The sequence below is a fragment of the Palaemon carinicauda genome, chromosome 37, assembly GCF_036898095.1.
Source record: "Palaemon carinicauda isolate YSFRI2023 chromosome 37, ASM3689809v2, whole genome shotgun sequence".
NCBI classification, from domain to species: Eukaryota; Metazoa; Arthropoda; class Malacostraca; order Decapoda; family Palaemonidae; genus Palaemon; species Palaemon carinicauda.
In genome coordinates, this window is record NC_090761.1 from 28244630 (window position 1) to 28267345 (window position 22716).

Below are 22716 nucleotides of genomic sequence, written 5' to 3' on the forward strand. Positions count from 1 at the left end.
GCTTGAGGGTACACTCCGGCACACTATTCTATCTTATTTCTCTTCATCTTGTTTTTTTTTATCTTATTTCCCTTCCTCTTGTTTTTTTTAAGTTTTTATAGTATATATATATATATATATATATATATATATATATGTGTATATATATATATATATATATATATATATATATATATATATATATATATATATATATATATATGAAAGATCTCCAGTCTTGGGTAGTGCCATAGTCTCTGTACCATGGTCTTCTACTGTTTTGGGGTAGAGTTCTCTTGCTTGAGGGTACACTCAGGCACACTATTCTATCATATTTCTCTTCCTCTTGTTTTTTTTCTTTTAAAGTTTTTATAGTTTATATATGAAAGATTTATTTGAATGTTGTTACTGTTCTTAACTTAATTGTTCATTCGTTGTTTTTCCGTGTATTTATTTCCTTATTTCCTTTCCTCACTGGGCTATTTTCCCTGTTGGTGCCCTTGGGCTTATAGCCTCCTGCTTTTCCAACCAGGGTTGTAACTTAGCTAGTAGTAGTAGTAGTAGTAGTAGTAATGATACAGGGATGTCAAAGAGGTTAGGTTAGTGGAAATATTCAAACCAGTCTGAAAACCTGGCTCTGGGCCGAGTGATAGCCCTCCACTGCAGCGATTGAGAGGTGCTTCTCCCAGTGAAGAAAGACAAGGAAGGTAGCAATTATTTGCAGAAATGGTCTGACTTGAGAAATATCCCATCTACTACACCAATCGCAGAAGATGGAGCATTTCCCCTCCTAAACTGTTGAAGAGGATCTGCACATGTATCAAAACACCTCCCGTGCAGGACCTTGCAAAAAGCTTTTCGCTTGGAGGAAATGCTAAATGACCACCACGCCTGAAGCAACAGGGACGTCACAGAGTTGTAAAATCTCTGCAGATGGGGCTGACAGGTTAGACCCTCAAAGTGAACCATTCAGCTACTGGCCACTTGGGAGCCACCAGGGTCATTCTGACATTTAGAATATCCAACACTGATAAAGACCCAATGAATTAAGCCGAAAGGTGGAAAAAAGATGGGCATCTAGGTTGTTGCTGCCTGATCTGAATTGGAGAACAAAACTCTGGAAGCTTCTTGTTCAGGTCTGTTCCAAATAAGTTAATCATTGGGAGCCCCCAAAGGCATGAAGTTTTTTCTGCTAAGACTGGTAAAAGGGACTACTCTAACCCTACTACCTGTCCCTGGCAGCTGAGTACGTCTGGTAATACATTCCTCTTGCCCAGAATGTATCATGCTGACAGCTCCACTGCATTGCTGAATGTCATGAGTGACTGTTTTGCTAACTCACATAGCCCCTGCAAAACAGTCCCTCCTTCCTTGTTGACATAGGCCCCTGGAGTGTTGTTACTAATCAATGCTACCGAGTGCCCTATAGAACTCTATTAGAAAGCTTGCAGAGGTAGAAAAATATGACAAATTCGGAGATAATTTGTATTTTTCCTAACCATACAAACCTTAGCTATTTACATTGGGTTTACCTTTTAGCGTAGCTGAAATGACGAGCCAATAGTTTTTAACGAGGGTTAGAACCACCGCGCTAGTTAGCGGGGGTAGGGGAAGGGATAGCTTGCTACCCCCCCCCCCCCCCCCACACACACACCGGTGATTTGCTTCACTTCACTTAGAGGTAGGACTTGACTTGGGGGCCAGGGCTGGCGGGCAAATATGTGTAAATAGCTAAGGTTTGTATGGTTAGGAAAAATACAAATTATCTCCGAATTTGTCATTTGTTCCGTAACCGAAATACAAACCACGCTATTTACATTGGGTGACTTACCCCTTAGGAAGGGTGGAAAGACCCCAGCCTTACTGACTTTGACTTTGCCTGGGGACTCCATCCCTCAGTGAGTAGCACTTGAGAGAAGGAGCCCCTGCACCACACAAGTTCCTTGCTGCGCTAGGAACGAGTGGCCTACATAAGTTGTGTGTGGAGGAAAGTGTGACTCGTCCTATGAAGTTGACCTTGAGACCTTTAGATAGGAATCTAGGATAGGACGTTCCCAATACCACCTCGTCAGGGTATGGGGGACACAACAGTATTAAGCTTAATACTAGGAGCACAAGGAAGCATGGGTTACTTGCAGAGGTCGAGGTCAGCTATGCGAGGAACAGGATGCTGCTACCCCAAGAGAGGGGAGAATGAAGAGAGTAGTAAGGGTCAGACATACTCTTTCATTCACGCAGACTAAAACCAGGTAACAACGCCCTCAACCTACTGCTACTTGTCCATAAAGGAGCCTGAGGTTAGACCAGCTGTTGTGCAGCCACCACAGGGCCGATAGAAAACGTATCTAGGCTCCTGTGGGTCACGTCCTGCAGGTAGTGGGCTGTGAAGGTCGTCTGACGCTTCCAGACCCCAGCTTGAAGCACCTGCATCACCGAGAAGTTTCTCTTGAAAGCCAGGGACGTAGCGACACCCCTGACATCGTGTGCCCTAGGGCGACGTGACGGAGGAAGGTCTGGATTCAAGGCTGGATTCGAAGGGTTATCCACCACGGATAACCCTTCGAATCCAAGCTGAGATGGTGTTCCTGGTGACCCTCCTCTTCGTCCTGCCTGTGCTCACAAACAATGCTCGCACTTGAGGACGGACTGCAGCCGTTCTCTTCAAGTAGTACCTCAGACACCTCACTGGGCATAGTAGCAGCTGGTCTGGGTCGCTTGTTACAGAGCGGAGACTCGCGATCCTGAAAGAGTCGAACCGAGGATCCGGCACTCCAGGATTCTGAGTCTTGGCCACAAACTCAGGGACGAACCTGAACGTTACCTCCCCCCATCCCCTTGAATGGGCGATGTCGTACGAGAGACCATGAAGTTCGCTAACCTGCTTGGCCAAACCAAAGCGAGCAGGAAAGCCGTCTTCCAAGACAGGTGGCGATCGGAGGCCTGGCGTAATGGTTCGAAGGGAGGTCTCTTAAGAGCCCTGAGGACCCGAACCACGTTCCAAGGAGGAGGTCTCACTTCCGACTGGGGGCAGGTAAGCTCATAGCTACGTATGAGTAGAGAGAGTTCTAGCGAGGAAGAAATGTCCACGCCTTTCAGCCTGAAAGCCAAGCTTAAGGCTGAGCGATAGCCTTTCACTGCCGAGACAGAAAGGCGCATTTCCTCCCTCAGATATACGAGGAAGTCCGCTATTGCTGGAATAGTGGCATCGAGTGGAGAGATACCCCTCCCACGACACCAACCACAAAAGACTCTCCACTTTGCCTGGTAGACTCCCTCAGAGGACCGTCGCAGGTGTCGAGACATTCTCTCTGCAACCTGTTGCGAAAAGCCTCTCTCCGTGAGGAGACGCTGGACAGTCTCTAGGCGTGAAGCCGAAGTGAGGCCACGGCCTTGTGAGGGACGTTGGAGTGGGGTTGTCTGAGAAGCTCGTGTCGTGGAGGAAGTTCCCTCGGAAGCTCCGTCAGGAGCTGCAGAAGGTCCGGGAACCATTCCGCATGATGCCATAGCGGAGCTATCAGAGTCATCGAACAGTTGACCGATAGTCTGGTCCTGTTGAGCACCCTTCTCATCAGACAGAACGGTGGGAAGGCGTACGCGTCGATGTTGTCCCACCGTTGCTGGAAAGCATCTTGCCAGAGAGCCTTGGGGTCCGGGACTGGGGAGCAGTATAGAGGCAGCTTGAAATTCAACACTGTCGCGAACAGGTCCACGGTCGGGGAACCCCACAAAGTCAGGACTTTGTTGGCTATCTGAGGATCCAAAGACCACTCGGTACTCACTATCTGCGAGGCCCTGCTCAGACTGTCGGCGAGCACATTCCTCTTGCCAGGAATGAAGCGAGCTGATAGTGTTATCAAGTGGACTTCGGTCCACCTCAGAATCTCTACTGCAAGATGGGATAGCTGCTGCGAAAAAGTGCCTCCCTGCTTGTTGATATAAGCCACTACCGTGGTGTTGTCACTCATCACCACCACGGAATGACCCGCCAGGGGCCGTTGGAACTGTTGAAGAGCCAGAAAGACGGCCTTCAACTCTAGCAGGTTGATGTGCAGGCACTTTTCTGATTCTGACCAAAAGCCTGAGGTCCTCTGGTTCAGAACGTGCGCCCCCCACCCTTCTTTTGACGCGTCCGAAAACAGTGTCAATTCCGGGGGGAGGACGAGAAGACTCACACCCTTTCGCAGGTTCTCATCGACCAGCCACCACCGCAGGTCCGTCCGTTCCATAGATCCTATCGGGACCAGAACGTCCGGGGAATCGGATACTTGATTCCACCGGGACTTGAGCTGCCACTGTAGGGATCTCATCCTGAGGCGGCCGTTGGGAACCAGACGAGCCAGGGAGGACAGGTGACCTAAGAGACGCAACCACGATTGGGCGGGAAGCTCTTCTCGCCTGAGGAAGGGTTCCGCCACCCTCCTCAGCCTTGCTATCCTGTCGTCTGATGGAAAGGCTTTGTGGAGATTGGTGTCTATCAGCATGCCTAGATAAACCAGTCGTTGGGACGGCTGCAGAGAGGACTTCTCGAGGTTTACCACGATCCCCAGATCCTGGTAAAGACCTAGATGCCTGTCTCGGTGCCGAAGAAGGGTCGACTCCGAGTCTGCTAGGATCAGCCAGTCGTCCAGATAGCGAAGGAGACGAATGCCGTTCCTGTGCGCCCAAGATGAAATCAGGGTGAACACTCTGGTGAACACCTGAGGAGCTGTGGAGAGACCGAAACACAGAACCTTAAACTGGTAGATCTTGTCATCTAGGCAGAATCTCAAGTACTTCCTGGAAGACGGATGGATTGGGATCTGGAAGTACGCATCCTTTAGATCCAGTGTGCACATTAAGTCTAGAGGTCTCACCGCAAGTATGACCGTGTCCACTGTCTCCATGCTGAACCGAGTTTGCTTGACAAACCCGTTCAGAGCCGAGAGGTCGATGACAGGTCTCCAGCCTCCAGACGCCTTCCTTACAAGAAAGAGTCGACTGAAGAAGCCTGGGGAGCCGTCGACGACCTCCTGGAGAGCACTCTTCTTGAGCATGGTCTCGACTTCTGCCCGAAGGGCCAGCCCCTTTGCCGATCCCGTGGCATAGGAGCTCAACGACACAGGATTCGCTGTCAGGGGAGGTTGAGATGTTATGAACGGGACGCGATAGCCTTGGCCGATCACCGAAACCGTCCAAACATCGGCCCCGTGTTGCTGCCACCTGTGCACGCAACGTTGAAGGCATCCCCCTACAGGTGGACACGCAAGGGGACTGCCACTCCTAGGGTTTGCGGCCGCGGCCGCTCCCTCTAGGAGTCTTGCCTCCCCTGGAGGACTTACTGCCCCTCTTGACCTAGGCTGGAAAGGGCTGGGGCTTAGACACCACTTTCTTAGCTGCCGGTGCCTGCTTCGGTGCCTTACGAGGCTGCTGCTGCTGTTGCTGCGGAGCTGGAGGCTTATAGGGCCGAGGTGTAAGGGCCCTATGGAGGAGGGAGTCCGTGCTAGATTTCCTCCACCTCTCAGCCGTTCGCTCCATATCCTGTGGGTCCAACAGATTCTCCCCAAGGAGGGAAGCATGTCTGAGCCTACAGACATCCACGGCGGGGACCTTCGGGTGGAACCTCTCGGTCACCGCATCGCGCCGCTTCAACACCGAGTTGGCCCACAGGGTGGTGACCTGGTGCGCCAGGAACTCGATGGAGCGGGTGCCCGAGAGTAAGAAGGTCTCTAGGGCCTTCCTATTGGTCTCCTTAGACAAGTCCTCGGAGCGCAATAGGATGCCCAGAGATCCTTGCCATATATCCAGCCACGAAGTGGCCTGCATGGCACACTTCGCGACCTTCTCATGGCTCAGGATCTCCGACGCCGAGAACGACACCTGCCGGGCAGAGAGCTTCTCGAAGGGAACTCCCTTAGCCAGCTCTTCCACGGAGTGATGGAGAGGAAGAGCGAAACTAGACTCACCCAAGATCTCAAAATACCTCCTCTGCTGGAGACGAGGAGGTGGAATGAGTTTGTTCCTGGCAGAGGAACGACTGGAGGAGGCAAGAATCGCGAGCTGAGCATTCGCCCTGGCTCTGGCGCTCTTCAGACCCCGAGACCAGGGCAGAGCCGCACTGGTCTTAGGGGCCTTCTGAACATCGAACACTTGGTCCAGGACCGTGTCCTTGCCTTCTCGGGGGGCGATCACGGGGTCCATGAACCCGTTGAGTTGCCTCATCAGGCTCAGGACCTGCCAGAAGGCATGTTCAGATTCCTGCTGGTCTCCTCCTTGCGGGCTGGCAGCTAAGTCTCCCGTCCCCGCAATCTCTTCTTGGGGCGAAGCGTGGACGTTCCCCAGGGGAGCAGCGGGTTCCTGGCGAACCCTTGAAGACGAACGGTTGCGCGGGCGAGCCGGTGAACGAATGCGTTGGCGCGTCGGCGAGGGAACGCGTTGCCGCGCGGGCGAGCGAGATCGCTCCGAAGATCGCTGGCGACGTTGGTCAGGAGACCTGTAGCGCATGGAAGAGTGATTGCGAGCAGGCGATCGGTGGTGCGCTGGCGAACGATGGCGCGCAGGCGAGCGATGGCGCGTTGGCTCATGGTGACGCGTTGGAGAGCTATAGCGCGTAGGTCGCGCAGGCGAACGATCGCGCGAGGGCGAGCTAACAGAGGGCGAACCCTGTCCTTCCAGATCCTCTGGGCGACGGCGCGTTGGAGAACGCATGCGCACAGGCGATAGGTCACGCGGGCGGTCCGGAGATCGCCGATGTTCAGGTGATCGCTGACGCGTAGGAGAACGCTGACGAGCAGGCGATTGTTGAATCGTCTGTGATCGCTGGCGAGCAAGAGGGCGACGCGTGGAATCCTGTGAAGGAATCTTCGGCGCGGCGCGTTCACAAACAGGAACAGGAACGTGGGAGAGTGATTGCGAGCAGGCGATCGGTGGTGCACTGGCGAACGATGGCGCGCAGGCGAGCGATGGCGCGTTGGCGCATGGTGACGCGTTGGAGAGCGATAGCGCGTAGGTCGCGCAGGCGAACGATCGCGCGAGGGCGAGCTAACAGAGGGCGAACCATGTCCTTCCAGATCCTCTGGGCGACGGCGCGTTGGAGAACGCATGCGCACAGGCGATAGGTCACGCGGGCGGTCCGGAGATCGCCGATGTTCAGGTGATCGCTGACGTGTAGGAGAACGCTGACGAGCAGGCGATTGTTGAATCGTCTGTGATCGCTGGCGAGCAAGAGGGCGACGCGTGGAATCCTGTGAAGGAATCTTCGGCGCGGCGCGTTCACAAACAGGAACAGGAAGCGCGTAGGCGCATGGGCGAACATGTGTTTTAGAAACACGCGCTGGAGAACGCGAGCGATGTTGTGCAGGAACAAGCTGAGGATTGCGAGAGCGCTCAGGAGACTGATGGCGCGCAGGGCGCACAACAGGAACTGCAGGATATTCGGAGACCACAGGGGAGCGCTGGCGAGCAGAAGGGCGATGGTCCTCAGAAGAGCGCTGACGAACAGGAGAGCGCTGACGATCAGAAGAGCGCTGACGAGCAGGAGAGCGCCTGTACCCTAACACTGCAGAAGGGCGAGCAGGGGAACGCTGGCGCGCTGGGCGCTCTTCAGGAACAACAGGTTGAAGGATGTCCTCAGGAGAGCGCTGGCGAGAAGGGCGATCATCAGGAGAGCGCTGGCGAACAGGAGATCACTGACGAACAGGAGAGCGCCTGTGCGCTAACACTGCACGTGTAAGGGAAGAATCCCTTTGCCCCGAAGGGACCGTTGCCCGTCGGGTGACGAGGTCAGGTTGCTGAACATCTGCCCCAGAAGTTGAAGGTCTGGAAGGCGTAGGAGACCGATCCCCAGAGAGGTCTAATGAAGCTGGAGCTGTAGGCTGTTTACGGCGAAGAGAGTCCCCTTCGGAGGAAGAAGGAGAAGATCCAAAAAGGCGCCTCTTAACACCCTTATAAGGAAACGGGAGGCCCTTGCAACGCAGCGGACGGTGAGCCTTACGGCGAAGGCGGCCACGAGGAAGATCGTCAGGACCATCAGTCCTCCGAAGGGGAGTCTCAGTCAAAGCACTCCCCTTAGAGGGAAGCTGGACAGCAGAAGAGCCCGTACGACTCCCTTCCCCCTTCGAAGGATGTACGGAAGGGGGAGGAGAGCCGTCAGAACCAACATCCCCAACTGCACATGCAGAGGATTGCCCCGCCCCGTCGGAGGCCTCTGCCACCACGACGTCAACGATAGACAGAGGATCTACCTCGGCTATCACCGGCGACTGCTTAATGGCGGCCCCCAACTGGACAAGGTCAATCAGGGCAACCCTGGAGGGCAAGCCCTTAAGCCCCAGGGAAGCCCAAATCTGAAAAAGATCATCGTTAGACAGAGATTCATCAATAACCTCCCCCGGAGGAGGAGGAGGAACCGCCCCGCTATGGGAGGCGACGCCCTCTCCCCCCACCCAAGGTCGGGAAACAGAACTAGGGCCTGCGCTCCCACTCGGCCGACTCTCCTTAGGAGCCGAACAAGGGGGAGCTTCGGAGGAGGTTTGGGCGGCGAAAGAAGAGTCCCGAGAACCTTCCTCCTTCAAGGCAACCCCGGAAGGAGAACGGTCTCTCTTGGACTTCTTCTTACACCGGCGGCCAAACCTCTCCCACTGGGAGGCCGACCACTCCCTGCACTCACTACACTTATTTTCCTGATCACACCGTCAGCCTCGACACTGCGGGCAAAGGGTGTGAGGATCCGTGTCCATGGCCGAAATAAAAGTACCACAAGGGCAGCCGGCAATTCCAGGGCACGTACGCATAGTAATAATAAAGGTGGTCAACTTCTAACACACACACACAACTGAAAGAAAAACCAGAAAAAAGATTAAAGGCTGTCAACGAGGACGATGGACAGACACGTCTGTTCATCGCCGGAGCCAAAAGTGAAGTGAAGCAAATCACCGGTGTGGGGGGGGGGAGGGGTAGCAAGCTATCCCTTCCCCTACCCCCGCTAACTAGCACGGGGGTAATTAACCCTCGTTAAAAACTATTGGCTCGTCATTTCAGCCACGCTAAAAGGTAAACCCAATGTAAATAGTGTGGTTTGTATTTCGGTTACGGAACAAAGTTCTCATTTCCAACAGCTTGATGCGCAGACACTTTTCCTTTTCAGACCACTGCCCCAAGGTGTTGTTCTTCAGGTATGAGACCCACCCTTCCTTGGATATGTCTGTGAACAGCTGCACCTCGAAGGGTAAGAAGTCGAGGGAGACTTCTCTGGTGAAGTTAACGTCGTTCAACCATCAATTCAGATCAGCCCTCACCACCACATTCACCGGAACCAAGAAGTGGGGAGGGTTGGTGATGGCTGACCTGTGATGCTTACAACACCACTCTGGTGGAGGCGCCAGTGAGGAACGAGATTCCCCAATGATGAAAGATGCCCATAAGACATCGGCACTGAAAAGAAAGGGTCGCGCAACCTTCCTGAGTCTGTGGATATGATTGTCTCATGTCTATCAACATTCTCAGGTACTGTACTCCATCCTTCTCTTGGGCTCGCAAAAAGACTTCTCGTTGATAACAATTCCCAGATCATTGTAAAAGGCTGCAAAAGGAGTCTCTCTCAATCCTTGAAGATGACAGGATCAGCCAATCATCAAGATACCTCACAAGATGAATCTTATTTGAATGGGCTCAAGTTGAGTCTGGCATGAAAACACCAAACGAAACACCTGCGGAGGTGGCTAGTTCAAAGCACAGGACTTTGAACTGATACACCACTCCATCAAGGACAAAGCGGAATTCCTACCTGCTCAATTGATAGATGGTTATCTGAAAATACATGTCCTTCATATCAACAGAAAGCACGAACTGTACTTGCCATCTCCATCCTGACATACTTTGTAGAACAAACTCATTCGGAGGTTGATAACCAGTCTTTGACCCCCTTTCGATTCCTCCACCATAAACAGTTGACTGTACAAGCCAGGAGACCCGTCTTGGACAACTTCTGGTGTGTTGGATCCCATTATCATCACTGCCATCGCTGAACCGATAGACAGTGGTGGAGTCACCAAAGCATCTTGAGAACATCCTGAGGCAGAAGAGAGATGATGGCGACTGACAACGCCCTGACCCATAGTGCTCATGCTTGGTCTTGTAAGAGACCTAGCGGAGGTAAGATGAGTGTGTCCTCCCATACCTAGTACCATAACCCCTTCCAGAGTTAAGGTTTGGTATAGTACTACTCCTCCCATAAAACCATGCAGTGATCAGTCGATGTGTCATGATACTTGATCCAATTGGTGGTCCTGCACTTCAATGACTTTCTTCTGTGAAGGTAGGACTTTCCCCATTGGGGAGGCGCTAACTGCTTCTCACTCTTCTGAAGAACAGGAGAGAAGTCAAACTGTGTGGCAGACTTTATTCTTACTAATAGTGGCCATTCTCATACTCGTAAGAACTGAACACAGGTAGCGGGTGCAAGAGAGTGTACTCGTTCTTACGAGACCAGAGCACATTAGCAGGTGGGTGAGCTTCTATTCGGATCTAATCAAAGAGGTATCATTCCTGGTACATATCCTCTTACTTCATGAACAATGAGAGAGTGTACTAGTAGGCTTACTCTTCCTCATGGGGATAGTTCTTAATACTACACTATTTCCACTGTTCTGCGAGGAAAGGGCAATCAAATGCCTGTCATATGAGAACAATGTGGCATCCCAGTGCTTATACCATTACTATATTAGGATCAAATTAAGAAGTCCCCAGTTCAAATCCCTAAAGCACAACATAAATGGCACTTCTGGGAAAACTCAATCAGGAATCAGTCTCTGAGTTTGGGATTCTAAATGAAGTTATTACTGAAGCTTCTTGGAAATGTCCGAAGACAGGAACTGACTAGGGCATTGCTTAGACCTGGTCACTTTGGCAAGGGTGTAACCTCCTTTATTTTCTGCCAACACTTCCTCCCCTGTCGATTGGTTTCAGTGCAGTAGTGCTCCACTAAATCATACAGAGGAATCAAGTAGTCTCCCACAAAAATGACAAATTCGTAGATAATTTGTATTTTTCCTAACTATACAAACCTTAGCTATTTAATAGGGGTATTACTTTTGGCGTGGCTGAAATGACGAGCCATTAATTTTTAACGAGGGTTTACTACCCACACCACTAGTTAGCGGGGGTAGGGGAGAGTAGCTTGCTACACCCGCCCTCTCACACACCTGTGTTTGAGCTCACTTTGCTTGGAGGTAGGACTTCAAGGGGGATAGGACTGGCGGGCAAGTTTGGTTAAATAGCTAAGGTTTGTATAGTTAGGAAAAATACAAATTATCTACGAATTTGTCATTTGTTCCGTAACTGGAATACAAACCACGCTATTTAATAGGGGTGACTCACCCATTAGGAAGGGTGGACGTCCCAGCCAGTCTGGCTTTTGTCTTTGCCCAGGGACTCCATATTTGAGTGTGTAAGCCCCCAAGAAATAAGGAGTCCCTGCACCTCGCTAGAACCTTGCTACGCAATGTCTGCGGCCTACGCAAGCTGTGTGTGAAGGTATGAAGAAGTGTGACTCGTTTTAGAAAGTTGTTCTGAAGTTCTTTAGATGGAAACTTGTAGACTAGGACTTTCCCAATACCACCTCGTCAGGGTATGGGGACGTAACAGTATTAATTTTAATACTAGGAACACAAGGGAGCATGGTTTACCTGCAGTGGTTTGAGGTCAGCTCTGCAGAGAACCCAGGATGCTGCTTTCCCCAAGAGAGGGGATGATGAAGAAAAGAATAAGGGCCAGTCAAACCTTTTCATTCATGCAGACAAAAACCGGCTAACAATGCCCTCAACCTTCTGCTACTTGTCCAATAAGGAGCTTGAGGTTTTAAACCAGCTGTTGTGCAGCCACCACAGGACCGATAGAGAACATATCGAGTCTCCTGTGGGTCACGTCTTGCAGGTAGTGGGATGTGAACGTTGTTTAACGTTTCCACACCCCAGCTTGAAGAACCTACGTCACTGAAAAATTTCTTCTGAAGGCCAGAGACGTAGCTATGCCCCAGACATCATGTGCTCTCGGGCAATGTGACGGAGGAGGGTCTGGATTCAGTTCAAGGTCAATGACCCTGCGAATCCATGCAGGGATGGTATTCTTGGTGACCCTCCTCTTGGTCCTTCCTGTGCTGATGAATAGTGCTGGCACACGAGGACAAGCTGCGGCTGTTGTTTTGAGGTACAGCCTCAAGCTCCTTACTGGGCATAGTAAGAGATGGTCTGGGTCATCTGTCATAGTACGGAGACTAGAAATCCGGAAGGAGTTGAATCGAGGATCCGCTACTCCTGGATTCTGAGTCTTAGCAATAAACTCAGGGACGAAGCTGAACGTTACCTCCCCCAATCCCCTTGAATGGGCAATGTCATACGAGAGACCATGAAGTTCGTTGACTCGCTTGGCCAAAGCCAAAGCTAGCAGGAATACCGTCTTCCAGGTTAAGTGGCGATCTAATGCCTGGCTTAATGGTTCATAAGGAGGTCTCTTAAGAGACCTGAGAACTCAAACCACATTCCATGGGGGAGGTCTCACTTCCAACTGAGGGCAGGTAAGTTCATAACTCCGTAAGAGTAGAGAAAGTTCTATCGATAAGGAAATATCCATTCCTTTCAGCCTGAAGGCGAGACTTAAGGCTGAGCGATAGCCTTTCACTGCCGAGACTGAAAGGCGCATTTCTTCACGCAAATACATGAGGAACTCCGCTATTGTTGGAATAGTGGCATCGAGTGGAGAGATACCCTTTCCACGATACCAACCACAGAAGACTTTCCACTCTGCCTGGTAGACTGCTGCTTAAGACTTTCGCAGGTGTCCAGACATCCTGATCGCAACTTGTTGCGAAAATCCTTTCTCAGAGAGGAGATGCTGGATAGTCTCCAGGCGTGAAGCTGTAGTGAACCTACGGCTTTGTGGAAGATGTTGGCATGTGGTTGTTTGAGTAGATTGTGTCGTGGAGGGAGTTCTCTTGGTGGCTCCGTTAGGAGTTGCAGAAGGTCCGGGAACCATTCTGCGTGATGCCATAGCGGAGCTATGAGGGTCATTGAAAGATTGACCGATGTTCTGGTCTTGTTGAGTACCCTCCTCATCAGACAGAACGGGGGAAAGGCGTAAACGTCGATGTTGTCCCACCATTGTTGGAAAGCATCTTGCCAGAGAGCCTTGGGGTCTGGGACTGGGAAACAGTACAGCGGAAGCCTGAAGTTAAGGGCCGTTGCGAAGAGGTCCACAGTCGGAGAACCCCACAAAGTCTGGACTTTGTTGGCTACTAAATGATCCAAAGACCACTCGGTACTCACTATCTGAGATGCTCTGCTCAGGTTGTCGGCAAGCACATTCCTTTTTCCCGGAATGAAGCGTGCCGATAGTGGTATCGAGTGGATTTCGCCCCATCTCAGTATCTCTACTGCTAGATGGGATAGTTGCTGCGAAAAAGTACCTCCTTGTTTGTTGATGTAGGCCACTACTGTGGTGTTGTCGCTCATCACCACCACAGAGTGACTTGCCAGGTACTGTTGGAACTGTTGAAGGGCCAGAAAGACAGCCTTCATCTCTAGGAGATTTATGTGGAGGTACTTTTCTGACTCTGACCAGAGGCCTGAGGTCGTGTGGTGCAGCACGTGGGCCCCCCACCCTTCTTTTGAAGAGTCCGAAAACAGCATCAAATCCAGGGGGAGGATGAGAAGTTCCATTCCTTTTCGTAGGTTCTCGTCTGCCACCCACCGCTGGAGATCCGTCAGTTCCGCAGGTCCCATGGGGATCTGGATGTCCAGGGAGTCATACGCTTTATTCCACCGGGACTTGAGTCGCCACTGGAGGGATCTCATCCTGAGGCGACCATTGGGAACTAGAAAGGCCAGCAATGAAAGGTGACCGAGAAGACGTAACCATGATTGGGCTGGAAGTTATTCTCGTCTGAGAAAAGGTCTTGCGACCTTCCTCAGCCTTGCTATCCTGTCGTCTGATGGGAAGGCTTTGTGGAGAGTGGTGTCTATAATCATGCCTAAGTATACAAGTCTTTGAGTGGGAAGCAGTGAAGACTTCTCAAGATTTACCAAGATCCCCAGATCTTGGCAAAGTCTCAGAAGTTTGTCTCGGTGTTTAAGAAGGGTTGACACCGAGCTGCTAGGATTAACCAGTCGTCCAGATAACGGAGGAGACGTATGCCAATCCTATGTGCCCAAGATGATACTAGGGTGAACACTCTGGTGAAGACTTGTGGTGCTGTGGAGAGACTGAAGCACAGCACCTTGAACTGGTACCTTCTGTTGTCTAGGGTGAATCTTAAGTACTTCCTTGAAGACGGATGGACTGGAATCTGGAAGTACGCGTCCTTTGGGTCCAGTGTGCATATGAAGTCTTGCGGTCTTACTTCTAGTCTTACCGTGTCCGCCGTCTCCATGCTGAACGGAGTTTGTTTGACAAACTTGTTCAGAGCTGAGAGGTCGATGACTGGTCTCCAGCCTCTAGACGCCTTCTTCACAAGAAAGAGTCGACTGAAGAAGCCTGGGGATCCGTCGAGGACCTCTTGGAGAGCGCCCTTCTTCAACAGGGTCTGGACTTCTGCCCGAAGGGCTTGCCCCCTTGCCGATCCCATGGCAAGGGAGTTCAATGACACTGGATTCGTCGTCAGGGGAGGTAGAGATGTTATGAACGGGACATGATATCCTTGACTCATCAAGGAGATTGTCCAGGAATTGGCACCGAGTTGCTTCCACCTGTTTGAGCAACTTTGTAGGCATCCACCCACTAGTGGACATGCAGGGGGACTGCCTATCCTAGCGTTTGTGGCCTCAGCTGCTCCGTCTAGGATTCTTGCCTCCCCTGGAGGACTTTTTGCCTTTCCTTTCTTTGACAGGAAAGGGCTTAGACACCAAGGTCTTTGCTGCTGTTGTCGTCTTAGTGGTCTTGACTGGACGGGACTGCTGTGGTGCTGGAGGCTTATAGGGCTTGGATGTTAAAGCCCTATGAAGGAGGGAGTCTTGATGAGACTTCCTCCACCTCTCAGCGGCATGTTCCATATCCTTAGGCTCAAACAAGATGGATCCCTCTAGGGAGGAATGTCTGAGCCTATTGATCTCAATGCTAGGACCTTCTGATGGAATCTCTCAGCTACTGCATCCCGACGTTTCAATATGGTATTTGCCCACAAGTTCGAGACTTGGCGGGCCAGAAACTCGATCATGCGAGTACCTGAGAGAAGGAAGGTTTCCATAGCTTTCCTTGTACATTCTTTGGAGAAATCCTCAGAACATATCAGGATACCTAAGGTCCCCAACCAGATATCGAGCCACGAAGTGGCTTGCATAGCACACTTCACAACTTTCTCCTGGTTGAGGATCTCGGCTGCCAAGAATGAGACCTACCGGTTGTCTCGTCTCTCAAGAGGGACTCCCCTGGTTAGCTCTTCCAGCGAGTGGTGAAGAGGAAGAGCTAAACAAGGCTCCTCAAGGATCTCGAAGTCCCTCCTCTGCTGTACACGAGGAGATGGAAGGAGCTTGTTGCTGGCACCGGAACGGTTGGAGGAGGACATCTCGGAGAGCTGCTGTGAGATCTTGTCCCTGGTACTCTTAACCCCTGACTTCGGCAATGTTTTGGAGTCCTTAGATTCCTTCCCGGGAAGGATGTAGGACTCCAACATTGACGAGGGTAGCATGTTCCTTTCAATCCCCGACTGAGTAGACCCCTCGGCGCGAGGAGAAGTTTCCCCCATTGGTACGATGGGGGAAAGTTTCTCTTCATGTGATTCCCTTGGGGACGGGAAATCTTCATCCGAAAGGGAAGGAGAGGCAGTCTGAGGAAAGGAAGGAATCTGCCTCGAAGGTCTGCATGGAGTCAGTTTTGCCCTTGGGGAAGAGACCGCATCTGGAACTCCTCTTTTTCTCTTCAAGGGGGTAGAAGAAGCCATAGTTCTGTGTCCCAATTCAGAGATGACAGGCTTGAAAGCCTGCATTACGGCTCTGATCAGTGCACCGAACCAGGGCCGTTGGCTGACAGGTGCACTGTCAGACATACCCCTTGAAGAGACAGGGATTGAGGGATCCCTGGGAGGAGTCCCCATCATGGGTGGGTTCGCCTGTGGTGGCTTTGGGAGCCTGGACCCCTCTTGATGTTTCCCTTCTCCCACAATGCGCGGTGGTATGCGCTTGCGGGGAAGGGAATGAGGCGATGGCGACCTTGCTGTGCGTAGTTCAGTAGTCTCGCGCACGGGAGGATATTGACGCTCGCACGAGGGAGAATAATGGTGCTTGCGTGCGGGAGACTGTTGGCGCGCGCACGCGGGAGACCAATGGCGCACGGGCGCGCACGGGAGAGTATTCGTGCGGAGGATTAATACGTTGAGTGCGCGGGCGCGCGGGAGAGAGTTCGCGCGCATCTGTACCAGCCGTAAGGCGCGCATGCGCAGGAGAAAGAGCCCTAGCGCGCGGGCGCGCAGTTGAATCATATGAGGCGCGTGGGAGCGCGAGAGAATGTTGGCGCACATCCTTTGGAGAGGATTGGCGAGTGTGCGACCCGCACGTATCCTCCCGGATGCGTGCGGGAGAAGGCTGGCGCAAAGGTGAGCGCTAGCAAGATGGTACTGATTGGCGCGTGGGTGAAGCCAGCTTTGTTGACTTCCCAGCAGCACTACATTCAGTAGATCGTTGGCACGCAGGAGTTAGATGTTGGGCGCATATGCGCGCGGGCAGGAGGCTAATGGGGCGCTGGCGCGTAGGAGAATGTTGGCGCGTAGGCGCAGGCAAGACCTGAGACACAGGAGAATGTGGGCGCATATGTGCATTAAGGCGCGCGTAGCGCGTGATGGAGCTATGCTCCTGTTGGGGCGTATGTGCGTGTTGGCGAGTACGCCATTGATGCCCTATGTTAGGGTTTAGTGATGGGGTCTGACGAGCTACTAAGGAGCGTTCGTCAGGTTTCGTTGGCGCGCCTTAGCGTGCTTAGGTGAAGCCTTATTAGGCCAATGTGGAAATGGTGACGACAGGTCGGCAGGTCTGTCAGATGGAAGGACGACCTTCCACCGAAGGAGATTGCGAACGATCTGCAGAAAGGTCCAGGACCAGTGCAGGAGCAGTGATAGATGATTGGTCTCGAGGCTCCTCTGCGGTGGACTGCATCGAAGGTGTTGAACCAAAGAGGTGCCTCCTCACCGCAGGTGAAGGAAGGCCTCTATGGCAAAGAGGAAGGCGAGCCTACCAACGAATGCGCCCTCTGGGGGCCATTGGATCAGCAAGCTGACCTCCTGCAGTCCTCCGAAGAGGAGTCTCTGTAGGTGAACTCCCCTAAGGGGAAGAAACACTAGCAGGAGAGACTGACGATGGACTTAGTTTCTACCTTGTAGGTTGAACAGGAATGGGAGAAACTAAGCCGTCAGCTACCGTAGAGTTTGGAGAGGCAGAGGTGATGGGTGATACCGCATTGGATACCTCTGACACCACAATGTCTACAAGAGACAGAGGATCAACCTCTGACGGTGACGGCGATTGCTTGACAGCGGCACCCAATCAGATGTAGTTCAGCAAAACCTCCTTGGAAGGCGAACCCGTAAGCCCCAAGGAGGCCCAAAGCTGAAATAAGGTTAGTGACATATCCTCCCTCGGGGAGAGAGGTGGAGCTGCTTCACTAGGGGAAGCAACGTCATTTCTCGAGCCCCGAGGTTGGTAAACAGTATATCCGTCTACACTATCACTCAACGGTCTCTCGAAAGAGACCGACCGAGTGGGAGCTTCGGAGGAGGTTTGGGCAACGGAAGAAAAGGGCTTGGGTTTTTCTCCTTTCAAAGAAACCTTCGAAGGAGAAAAATCCGGTTTGAACTTCTTCTTCCATTGTCGCGAAAACCTCTCCCACTAGGAGATAGACCACTCCCTACACCTGTTGTTGCTATCACACCGTTGGCCCCTACAAGAAGGACAAAGGGCGTGAGGATTAGTCTCGACCGCCGACATGAATGTTCCACAGGGGCGGTCAGGAAACCCAGGGCAGGTGCGCATGATCGCAGAGGCCAACTTCACATATACAGAACTCGAGAAAAAAGAAAAGACAAAAGCAATTAAATGGCTGCCAAATGACAGCGAGGATGAGAGCGGACATGTCCGACCACCATCCGAGCCGAGAGCAAAGTGAGCTCAAGCACAGGTGTGAGAGGGGGGGGGGGTGTAGCAAGCTACCCTCCCCTACCCCCGCTAACTAGTGGTGTGGGTAGTAAACCCTCGTTAAAAATTAATGGCTCGTCACTTCAGCTAAGCCGAAAGTAATACCCCTATTGAATAGCATGGTTTGTATTCCAGTTACGGAACAACTGCCAGTTCGGTCATCTTGTACCTTGATGACATTATCTTCATACCCCTTGAGGTGGAATAGCTTTGCGGAAGGATCAGGTACCAGGAATAAGTGAGCTAGTTACCTGGTGACTTGAAAGAACAATCACCTCAGAAGGAGAGAGTTCCTGATCGTTTGATTTCCCATTGTGCCCAACGATAGCATGATTCTCGATCATGGACGCTAATAGCAAGTTTCCTGATCGCGGCCGGCAATCGCATGCTTCCAGATCATAGTTGTCGATCATATGGTTCCCGATCGAAGCTGCTGGAGATCTCAGCATGCAACTGATCCATGGGAAACAATGCATGCAGCTGATCCCATGGGAAACAATGATAATGAAGAATAACTGCTGAGAGATTTTTCTTACAGGGAGAGAACACAATCAGAATTTTCATGTGAAGACAAAACACGATGGGAACAGCTAGAAGTAAACTCGTTGCTCATGAATGAAACATCTCGTAGCCTGTGATCATGGTTGCCGATCATACAGAAACCAAGATCCTGTGACCTTAATATTAGGGAAGAATACATGAACGCAAAACGTAATTTTGGGGAAGGAAACATTTGGCTTGAATACAAGGTGAGAATGTACTATAGTCGTTCTCCTGAGAAAATACGTATTGCCACTACCATGGGTAAGAGGGGAGAGATCGGTCATGGGTGTTGTCATCACTCTCTTAGACATTATGTTCAGTCACTCCCACAAGTATCTAGGGAGAGATCGAAACATGGTGTCTTTGTCACTCGGCTGGGCAATAATTGGTCCCACCAAGATTGCTGGGGCTGTGACAGAGCGTTTAGATATCGTAGGTAAACTGGAACAAAGCACATGGATCCTCTTCGCCTGAAAATTATGTATTTGATGATCGTAGGTATAGACAAATGTACAAGCGGCCAATCACCTGCTTAAACCATCGTGCTTGTGCCGTCTCGTGTGTGTGTGGGAGGTGATTCTGTTCATGCTGACTCTCAAGTGTGAGGAGATAATTGCGTCCTGAAGAGATCATTTACGTGTCCAGGGAACGTCCCTAGCAGGAGAGGGACTAGATAGTAACTTGTTGTCCTGACCAGTAGTGCCCGTGACAGATCTCTTGTGAGACTTGGTATATGAGGCAAAAGCAAGATCCCTACAGTAGAACCTTGTATCTTGACGCTTCCCTTAGGAGAAAGTTTTGGTACAGCATGAAACCATTCAGACGAACCAGACAAACTCTAGAGAGTAGGACTATCATTTGTCCTGCACTTCAATTATTGTCTCTGGAACTCTGCACCGAGGAACAGCAGTAGCAGTGCGTACAGATATTATCAGCATGGGTTGGTTCTCTCTCTGGAAAGAGAGAAATCTCGTTCAGGAAGGTAATGGAGGGCGGCACCCTTCATCCTGGCTGACAGCGTGTACAGCAAGGAGAGAAACAGTAAGTGAACATTAGACCTATCGACCATACTTCCTGGACTTCACAATGACGTCTTCAACTCAAAACTTCTAAGAAGTTACCACGAAGACAAAAAGAGAATGGAGAAATTGAAGTTCATCTTCTCCAGGGTCGTTTAGGCTCATGAAAGGCCCTTTCATAGGTCAGAACACAACAGGAGCCAAGAGATACTTCCTTATCAGCTAAAGGGAATAAGAAATAGGGCAGCAACCCTTCCCTTACACTTGGCGGCGTTCTGCTGACAGAGCACCAGCGATGTCCAAGGAACTCTTCCTTAGGCTCACATCGGCTACACACACAAGGGATAGAAAAGCAACAGACATGCCACAGGACATGAACAAGTATATTGAAAATGGCAGGTAACAGAAACTGTAACACAATTACAGCTACCAAGAAACACTGCAAATGCAATCACATTATTCCTTGGACACGACTGCAAGACCAAATACTCAAACTAAAAGAAAAGCAAAAGATTAAAACAGTCGGATTAGGGCGCCAACAAGTATGTTTGTACAGCAGTCTCCTACAGCCAAAGTCAAAGTGAAGGTTGCTTTACCTGCTGGAGGCAGGGCTTCCCGCCACTTGGTGACCAACTATGTTTACTTTGTTAAAAATCTAACGACCATTTCAGCTTCACCAATGTCATATACCTATTAAAGGTCAATAGTTTGTATTATGTGTAGGAATGAAAGCAAAATTTGAGAGGCAGCTAAAGTGAGTGTGTACTGCTTGCAGCTAAAGCCGGCTTCCCTGCCACCTTCCAAAATTTAGACCTACAGTACGTCATCAAATCTTACGCAGCCCTTCCAGTTTTGCTGAAGTCACACTCTTACTAAATGATAGTTTATATTTGTGTAAGAACAAACTACTAAGTGAATCAATGAGTATCGACTGATATCGACCAAAGAACTACTAGGCTCAAGACGGAACATAACTGATACCCTTATCAGCCTAGTGCCAGGCCCAGAATTGCTAACCTACCCCAAAGTTACCAATTAGCAGTAAGCTTCAAATAGAGACGCATGCTAAGGACAAGGAACAACCTTCCCTTGTCATGATAGAAAACTGAAAAAGTGAGAGCAACCGTCTTCTGCTTGGCTGAAACCAAGGGTACCAGCAAGTGGGAAAGTACAATCCTCCCTATAATAAAAGAGTGATTGCTAAGGCCCAAGAAACTAGTCCAAAGGTCTCCTATTGCAATTCCCGTGTGAATAACTTCCCCAACGAAGAGAAAGGGGTGGGGCGACTGGTAGAGGAGGAAGGGCGCAAGCAAACTCTCCCAGCTTTTCCATGTCAAATAGAAACACTGACACTAGTATTCCACTAGGTTTAAAATCAGGCACGTCAGGCATGTCCAACAGACGACTATGATCCTTATCGATCAAATGGAATACAGCAAACGTTCAGCACGCAAAGGGTAATTGTTTCATGAGAAGGAAAAATCCCTAGTATGCCAAGTAACATTCCACGAGAAGTTCATCGTCTCCCTGATTGGTAGAGTGATCACTTCAGCAGGTGAACTGCATATAGTCATACACTCCACAAGGCACATAACATATGTGGCAGAAGGTTTGTATCTTTGAAGGAATATTTCACTTTACTACATGGTCACCTTCTTTGTATCTCTCGTTGTAAAGGAAAACAGTCACAAAACACAAACTAGAACAAAGACTTGTGATGAGCGGATTAAGGAGAGATCCAATAGTCGCAAGGGCAGCATTGCATATGTCCGTACCCTTTACGGACAAAGACATTAGGGAAATGATACACTTAACGATTCAACAGCTGTTCCAGCCTGCGCGGAAGACATAATGGTGTGTATGTACAATAACAGCCACCTATATGTATGATGAAGGTAGACTAAGAATACAGCAGTGTAAGGGGGTTGCAGGGGGGGGGGGGGCCTTAGCCCACTGTTAGGTAAGTAGGTGAGGACACAGCTTGTAGTTTAGGTTAGGTTAGTGGGGGAGAGTTTAGGTCATGTGGTGTCTATTTACTTTGCACACAGGAGGAACTGGCCGCTGATATACTAACACTCCAACATAATCTTTATAAAAAAACGAATGGCTTTTATTCGTGTAAAAACAACAGAATAAGAATAGTGGTGCAACAGTAAATAAATAAGGAAATATTTACATTTGATCAAGAATTCTGTCAGTATTTCAAAATAACTGTATCTAATAACATTAGATATTACACTCAAGTTTCAAAAATGTATTTTCCTATACGATTTTAGGGCATAACCGTAAATATGAGAAATTAAGGAGGTTGCGTCCGTCACTCTACAAACCCGACAGAGTTACTGTAGCCTGACAAAGTACAGTAACATACACCGACCAAAAAGTCTTGTTCTCTTCATGTTAAAAATATATAAAGAAATGTCCATCTATGACACATCTCATGCATAAAAAGGATATATTTCTTACATATCTCGAAGTGAACAATATCTTCTCCGGACAGAGGGAGGTTAGGTCCACGATAACACGTCTTATCTCATCGCCACGAACTTTAGTTATGTCAAAATTGTTGGTAATGTTATTTTCATTGACAATAACGTAAAATGATTATTCATTTCCATTTATATCATATTTATTTATCTGTTCAATCATGTGTATTGTTTTCACTGTAATGATTTCACATTTCTATGCAAATACGAAAAGGATGTTAATATCCGCGATAATAAAAATACAAATTACTGTTACTTCCGTCAACAGTGTGTTGGCTTGATTTCCTTCGCAAAAATTGTAGAAGAGGAAAAGAATGTTTACATTATTCATAACTTCAAACGCCACTGTTGATGAATAGACAATGACTTTATATTTACAGATATTATTATTATTATTATTATTATTATTATTATTATTATTATTATTATTATTATTATTATTATTATTATTTGCTAAGCTACAACCCTAGTTGGAAAAGTAGGATGTTATAAGCCCAGGGGCCCGAACAGGGAAAATAGCCCTGTGAGGAACGGAAACAAGGG

The 22716-nt window shown here is 49.9% G+C and overlaps 1 protein-coding gene across 3 annotated transcripts in view; it reads right to left on the reverse strand.

Moving 5' to 3' along the window:
* LOC137629533 (WD repeat, SAM and U-box domain-containing protein 1-like) overlaps positions 1-22449 on the reverse strand; it is a 164130-nt gene extending 141681 nt beyond the window's left edge. The window contains exon 1 of one of the 3 annotated variants that reach the window (XM_068360943.1): positions 22154-22449. In XM_068360943.1, coding sequence (XP_068217044.1) covers positions 22154-22155 — 2 coding nt within the window. In that variant the 5' untranslated portion in view covers positions 22156-22449. The remainder of the gene's footprint in view (positions 1-22153) is intronic. The other 2 variants (XM_068360941.1, XM_068360942.1) reach the window with 2 other exon arrangements.
* Positions 22450-22716: the final 267 nt, after the last annotated feature.